The 8,080-nt window shown below is 31.7% G+C and overlaps 1 protein-coding gene across 1 annotated transcript in view; it reads right to left on the bottom strand.

The window, feature by feature from the left end:
* Positions 1–337: 337 nt before the first annotated feature.
* Positions 338–8,080, bottom strand: part of LOC108693701 (collagen alpha-1(IV) chain) — a 26,010-nt gene continuing 18,267 nt past the window's right edge. Inside the window, exons 19-27 of the mRNA XM_018202763.1 lie at positions 7,755–8,021; positions 7,499–7,670; positions 6,926–7,171; positions 6,359–6,724; positions 5,761–5,976; positions 4,960–5,331; positions 3,936–4,107; positions 3,177–3,291; positions 338–1,531 (exon numbers count right to left, since the gene is read on the bottom strand). Coding sequence (XP_018058252.1) covers positions 1,274–1,531; positions 3,177–3,291; positions 3,936–4,107; positions 4,960–5,331; positions 5,761–5,976; positions 6,359–6,724; positions 6,926–7,171; positions 7,499–7,670; positions 7,755–8,021 — 2,184 coding nt within the window. The 3' untranslated portion in view covers positions 338–1,273. The remainder of the gene's footprint in view (positions 1,532–3,176; positions 3,292–3,935; positions 4,108–4,959; positions 5,332–5,760; positions 5,977–6,358; positions 6,725–6,925; positions 7,172–7,498; positions 7,671–7,754; positions 8,022–8,080) is intronic.

The raw sequence follows: 8,080 nt of genomic DNA, 5'->3' as shown, positions 1-8,080 counted from the left end.
AAAGTCTTGCAGTAATTATGCACTGCGGAAAAAGACACTCGAGAAAATGTTGCAAGTGAGATGATTAAAATACACTTTTCTTTGCGCATTTTAAACTATGTAAAGGACATGCACAACAGTAATATGGATGAAGCTATCAATCCGCTTTTGTCGTTTGCAAAATATTCGCGTATAAAATTGATAGACTAATATGAACTGAATATGAACTGAATGAGCAATCATTTCTTTTTTTATCACGTTTTCCCTCGGGCTTTTATAAAAATTTTTCATTGCTTTATATGCAAATGTCGCACTGGCGCACTATTTAGGAACAGATATAAACAAGTAAAAATGAGTCGGTTTGAAAATAGAATTTTATTAGCTACGTAGCAAAATACCTATTTATTTAAATATTTGGCGTCACACGATTACCAGGCTAAGATCGTTTATATTAATATACAATATGTAAAATGTGCCATATGGATATGGGCAGTGTCCGTGGTGGTACAATAAACTTAGACTTCAATACGAGATTCATACGAGAGAATATAAATATATATTATTTTACATGCTAGAATAGAGTACGCTATAAAGGCACTTGCTTGAATAGTTATACATATAAAAAAGAAGAAAACACATATGGCGAAAGAGAGGAAGCGCTAGGATAAAAGAGAGCAGATAACGAATGAGAAGGGTGGCTCTCGGAAAAAGAAACTATCCAGAGCATTGGAAGCGTTCTGACAATGAGGAGCGAGGAGGCAGGAAATAATGAGGACAAGACGTGGCTGCGGAACACATTTGAGGCAGAGGGAATCACAGGAGAGAAGGATACGTCCGTTCTCTTTATTTCTTAACATCGTCGACGCGGAGCGGACGATGTCGTCTGAACTTCCGTTCCATCGTACCATTCGCGAAACGTTACTGCTCTTTTCTTCCTTGTTATCAGAGAATGGAACCAGCACAATTCCGACGAGTTCAATTTTCCGTGCTACGGAGACGCGACAAAATGTATCCCGCGCGAATCGAACGAATTTTCATTATCTCGAATAAACATAGAGATCATTTCCGCGTGGAATCTCTAATGTCGAGACACTGTACTCGATGAAATTGTATCGGTTTCAATCACTGCTCGTTTATATTCGTAATGATAATTTCGCTTCGGTTCTCGTGTAAAAAAAAGGGAGAAAAAGAAGTGTATTGCATGTATGTCATGTGTGTATGTTGTTATAAATGTATATGTATGTGTGTATGTATGTCCATGTATGTGTTCTATGTGTAACGGTGGCACGTACGTTTATGTATTCTTTATACAAACTTGGCAGCGACTTATTCGGGATCTAAGATTACCCGCCTTTAGGGTCTGTTTTTCGGGGCTCCTGAACTGCTGGCTGTCTTCTATGGTCACCATCCAGAAGCTGTACTGATTAGAATAGTAATGGCAGTGTCCTTTGGCGCCATTGCACTCGATGAACGGTGTGGCGCGGAAGTCCTCCAGGCAGGAACCAGGACTCGACAGAGATTGACCGCCCCCCTGGGAACCTGCGCCGGTATGCTAAAAAGATGGCAAAGATATTTTTTTTAATATTTAAGCATCCAATTTTTATATTTCCAATTTTTACATTTTTACTAGAATTTTATAATTCCAGCTGAATGATCCAAAACCACAGCTGAATCTGAATTTTCTTTAGTCTTTTTCTATCCTATCCTTTGTCTTTATTCTATCCTAATAGGTACATTAAAAAAATAATTTACTAAATCTTAATACATATTTTATAGTACAGATTAAACATTTATGGCAAATAAATATCTATTTTAAAAAATGATAATTAAATCAAATTAATTCTTGTACCAAATATAATAAATATATTTTTAGTAAATATTTAATTAGTACTGTCCAAATACTTATTAATAAATTTCTTTTCAGTGTATTCGCGGATCCAGTATATTTTAAATTATTGTATTTTTATTTAAAGTTATGTAATCGAACGATTTTTTTCATTTTGAAGATGAAAATTCGAGGAATAAGATCATTTAATATATATAAGATTGTGAAAAACATTTATAAAATTTTTCACGACGTAAAAAAAATTTTTGAATTTATAGTTAATGTTTGAACAAATGCCAATTAAAGTTAAACATTAGAAATTGTTAGTAAAATTGCCTCATTTATTAGCTACTCAAATATCATCAAATTATTGAGAAAGAAAGAACGTTTCGAATAAAATGGATCTCTTTTTCAGCGAGAGACAAATCTTTGCCTCCTGAGCACATTGGGATGAAAGTTTGCCTTATTTCGAGTATGATTGATGTGAGCTTTCTAACTGAATATGAAGCAAATTCCGAACTTAGACGATTTAGGAGAAAAATAATTGTATAAAACTACTATAAAAGATAAAAATACAACTTTGTGTGAAATGCAAATTTTTTAGTAAAAGACATTTAAACATTAAAGTAATTTTAAACATTAATGATATTTAAACATTAATGTACTTTTGATATAAATTCGATTTGTCTTGTTAATTTTTTTTAAAATAGTTCTGTTGAAAATTTTATGTTGAAATTTTATTTTTTAGTGCATATGAAAGGTTTTTTAATTACACATCATAAAATCACATTTCCATTTCTCAACTTTCAGTATAATTTTAATGTTTGTCAAAATTACCGTGCGATCGAATTTATTTAATTTATGTTTAATTTAATTTATTTAATTAATTTATTTGATATTAATTTTTTTTCTTTATTTCTATTTTTTTATTGCTACTTTTAAACTAATTTAATAATTGATTAAAGCAAAATGTAATCGATTTAAGATAGTTGCGATACATTGATAATTTTAACTCTATAAAGCTAGCAGGACCAAATCAGTAGAATCGAACTTATTGGAATTTTTAATACTCATTTTATACTATTAATGATAATTTTGTACTGTGTGTCACTTCGAAAAAAATCATGACAGTGCGATGCTAGCTTAATATTAAGCCGGCACGACCAATTCAAAATAAAAGAAAAAAGAAAAATAATATCAGAAATTAATACAATAGATCCGACTTGATTCTGCTGATTTGATCCAGCTTTATAGAGCTGATAATTTTGTCAGTTAAAAAATATATCACTTATTTTTATTGAAAGACAATGTTAAATGGAAAATATGAAGTTATATCTTACGCTATGCAACGGCAATAGGAAAAATTACTTACCATTACAAAACTATAACCGATCCAAAGACCGGTCCATCCCGCCGGACATTCTGGAATGCTTATCGTTTGACTGTGTACCGCTATCACATTGGCCGGAACTTCGCATACCACACATCTATCGCAGAAGTCAGAAATTTATTTAGTTAGTGAAATCTGTATGATCTATATCAGTCTTCAACGTCTAAATTCTCATAATACTAAAGAACTGTGTATTAACCGAAAATTTTTATACGCCAAAAAAGACTAGTTTATTTGTAGAAAAATGGCTATAGATAGAAATAGAAAATAAATAGGAATAGGAAATTGGACATAAAAATATATTACATCGATTTTTACATTAATTTTTTCGATGATTAGTATTATGCATATTGATTAAATTTTAGCTAATCTTGCACATTTTTAAATCAATATATTTGATATATTGATGCGTCAACATCATTTAAAACTCAAAGATATAAAAATCTTATATGATACAGCTTTTTAATTATAATTTCAATTATATATTTAGATTTGATAATAAGTTAAAGACTTAATTGTTGGAAAATCGAAAAAACAAAACTGAAAACATACTTAATTATTAATGGTAGAACAAAAATAAAATGCTTTTTTATATCATAAAATTTAGCATGACTGAAAAAATATTCAGTTTCGTTGTATAACTTTTATGACTATTTTCTAAGGAATGCAGAAACTTTATGTGCGTTCGCAATAAAAATCTAGGCGACACACAATATGCATAGTGAATAGCATAACCCGTACCTGGAGATATATTCTTCTATCGCCGCCTCTTCGACGGGCATCATGGGAATTGGTCTATTGGTAGATAGCCAGTAAGAACGATCATTGCGACTAGCGTAATGGCAGACGTTGTTGACGTCGCAGAACAGGAAGGGTATCGTTGAGAATTTTCTTACACACGAGCCGGCATAACCTGTTTTATAATCATTCATTGGACGAGTTTGTTTAGGTTAAAAAATGGAATTTTATTGCTTTGAGATCAAAAAATCGCATTATCTCGTGCGATCGCAATATCTCCCACTGAGGGCAAGACTTACAAAAAAAACAAGCATGGCCTGTTTTATTAAATGCAAATATGTGCTTAATCGATGCTAATTAGATCATGATTGCAAAAATATGTGACGCGATGCATATAAATCCATTGAATAATGAATTTAAGTGTCTATTAATGCTCAAATACGAGTAATAACAATTTAATCTAGATAATCAGAATTAATCGCGTAAATCTTCGACAAACTACGTTCATAGAAAATAAGGTCAGAAAGTCCGTAATAAAGTTATGAATCTAATCTGATAAAATTATAACAATAAAAATAAAAAAATGAGATTTCTCTAAATATTGTGTTTTTTTATTTTCCGTATCAAATAGACGACAAAGTAAATATAAGAAAATCTATATTACTGTGAAGTTACGTTTCATTTTATTATCAATAATTATCTTATATTTATTTTTAGATTGAATAGAAAATCATGTTGTTGATGATTATATTTTAAATAAATAAAATTTTATTATGTCTCTTTTTATGCATATTTATAAAATATATCTAAAATACTAACAATATGAACAATAAAAAATACATCTTAATTTTGTCAATACTAATTATATAAATTAATTTTTATATTTATTATCGATGAATAAAGATTCCAATTTTTTTATTAATGTTATATAATAAAATTAAATAATGAAGTCTCTTGTTATAATAAATTTAAATATATTTATTGAATTTAATATATTAAGATATATAATTTGAGAAATAAGACTTACCTAAGTCTTGAGAGTGCGCTCTCTCATCGCCGTCAGTGTAGAGCAAGCTGTATCCCTCCCAGAGTCTTATGTGGCCTGGTTCGCAAATCGGCACGCTTTGACTTTGGCTGTGTTTAACCAGAAGGATACCAGTGAGATAATCAGGTGTCGTTTCACAAGGTGCACCGGGCTCGCCGATGAGTCCTGGCGCACCGACGGGACCTTGAAGACCCGGTAAACCAGGTGCACCGACAGGTCCAGGTAATCCTGATAATCCAGGTGCTCCCGGTGGACCAATAAAACCTTGCGCACCCTTAATACCATCTACGCCAGAGAAACCGGGCGGACCTGAAAGTCCTTTTTCTCCCTGAGGACCAGGTAGTCCGGTCGGACCTAAAAAATATTTATTTTAGATGTATCGTATTAAATAATATAATAAAAAATCCGGGTAATATTTTAGATAAATTAATAATAATATTTTAGATAAATAAGTGATACAATAGAAAATTTTATTTTTTGCGTTATACTTTTTATAACAAATCTTTACGTACGCACATACATTGTTAAATTCATAATGCCAAATTATACTCTCTTGTAATTATTTTTTTATTTCTATAGATTGCCACCTCAATATTATTAATTTAAATTTTAATTAAAATATTGGGATTGAATAATTTAACTCAACAACTTTAAGGAACGTAATTTGATTCAAATTTATTACTTACTAAGTATATACTTGTGCTAATGTGGACTTTGTTTATTTTAAAAACTGAGCAAATATATATAAAATATAAATATTTGTAAAAATTACTATAAACATACCTGGATATCCGCGATCTCCTTTAGGTCCCATTGGCGGTTCGAGACAGTCTTCACCTTTTTCACCTTTTTCACCTTCGTAACCAACCGCACCCATTAATCCAACTGTACCAGGATATCCTCTATCACCCTTTTGACCAATTGGTCCAGGTAAACCATTTACACCATCCCAACCTCTTTCACCTTTTTCTCCTTGAGGTCCATCCAATCCATTTGGTCCTAAAAATGAATTACTAAACATCATATTGTCGTTCAAGAATTAATAAATAATGATTTTCTTCGTCGTTTTAATACGAACAAAAAATATATTATCTTTAATGATAAAAGTACAATAAATATTAAATGAATATATATATAATTATTTATTATAATTACTTTATCCAAGGATTAAAGTTATTGTATATTTAATAAGAATGCTTTTATGTACAATGTATTATTCGTACATATTTATCTGCAATATATTATTGAAATACTCACTCTATTTAATAATTATTTTTAATTTATATAGTTTATTTTATATAATTTATATAGTTTAATTTATATAATTTATATAGTAATAGTTTTTTAATTAATTAGAAATAAATATAATAATAATTAGCACCTGGAAAACCGGATTCTCCTTTTTGTCCTGGAGCACCGAATAATCCAGGCAGTCCTTGATCACCCTTTTGACCTCTCTCACCAGGTAATCCAGGTGCACCTTCGAGACCTGAATTGCCATCGCGTCCTGGAGGTCCAGTCAGACCTGGTGGCCCTTGATCACCTTTTTCACCTTGAGGTCCAACTGGCCCATAAGGACCAATATCTCCTTTTGGTCCAGGCAAACCAGGCAATCCTGGTTCACCCTTCTCACCAGGTCGTCCTGGAAATCCGTCTCTACCGTGCTTACCCAATAGACCAGGCAAACCTTTCTCGCCCTTTATCGTAACTCCAGGAATTCCAGGAATACCAGCAGGTCCTTGGTCACCTATATGAGACATATAATGCTTTATAAATATGCATTAAATTAAGAAATACAATTACAGAAATATAGAAAACAATTATTTTATTAATATTTAAAATATAGATAAAGAATTGCAGTTTGATTGAATATTTTTTGTAATTCATTGTATACATTTATATTAAAATGTTCATTATTATTTAAGTATATAGTAAATAAAAAATGTACCTTTAGATCCAGGAGCACCATGAGGTCCAGGAGATCCTTCGAGTCCAGGTAGACCTCTGTCGCCCTTTTCACCGTCATAACCAGAGATACCTATTACACCTTGATTTCCTTTCTCTCCTTTTTCTCCAGAAAATCCAGGAATACCTGGCTCACCCTTTTCACCTTTAATCTGGATTGTAGGTCCTGGCGGACCACGATCTCCCTTTTCTCCTATTGCTCCTTGAATACCGGGCAATCCGACGAGTCCTAAAATTTAATTTTATTTGACATGATCGAATTACTTTACGTATATAAATCCGTTTTTTTTTATATTGATAAATATTATAGTAATTATCTAGTACAATATATTATTAAATAACTCATGATTGAATAAAATAATTAAGATGCTTTGATAATTTCTTTGTTTTATAAATCATATTAATAATTAATTTAGAATATATTAATAATTAATTGTAAAGTGATAATGATTTTTATGAGAATATAATTTTTTTTTAATGTAATGTTTTTATATTTTGTAACTAGTATTACACTTGTGATTGATAGTATTTTACAAAATCTGTTTTACAAAATTACCTTGTAAACCGCGATCTCCTTTAATACCATCGAGTCCAGGTCGGCCAGGAGGGCCCATCTCGCCATCAACTCCAGAGAAACCAGGTACTCCCTGTGGTCCGATTTCACCAACCTCTCCAGGAAGTCCGTCTATACCGGGCGGACCAGGTTCTCCAGGTATACCCGGTGGACCCTAATAATAATAATAAAAGGGAAATGAAATTATAATTACAAAATTCTCTATTTTTTAATACTTTTGTTGATTACGGAAACTTACATAATCGCCTTTTATTCCAGGGAATCCTCTTACACCAGTATCACCTTTTTGACCTTGAAATCCTGGTAATCCATCTCGACCTGGTACACCCGACTCACCCTTTAATCCAGGCAATCCGTCCCTGCCAATGCCTGGTTTTCCAGATTCACCCTTCGCTCCATCAATACCATCTCGTCCTGGAGGGCCTAGAGGACCTCGTATTCCAGGCATTCCTGGCTCACCTTTCTGTCCTTTCTCTGAGACCTGTCCTGGTTCTCCTTTCCTACCCTGATTATATATAGTTACAAATTATAATATAAACATATCTACATGATATCATATATATA

Source organism: Atta colombica, unplaced genomic scaffold (assembly GCF_001594045.1).
Source record: "Atta colombica isolate Treedump-2 unplaced genomic scaffold, Acol1.0 scaffold96, whole genome shotgun sequence".
Lineage (NCBI taxonomy): Eukaryota > Metazoa > Arthropoda > Insecta > Hymenoptera > Formicidae > Atta > Atta colombica.
The sequence above is the reverse complement of the archived record's forward strand: the minus strand, read 5'-3'. Positions and strand labels throughout refer to the sequence as shown.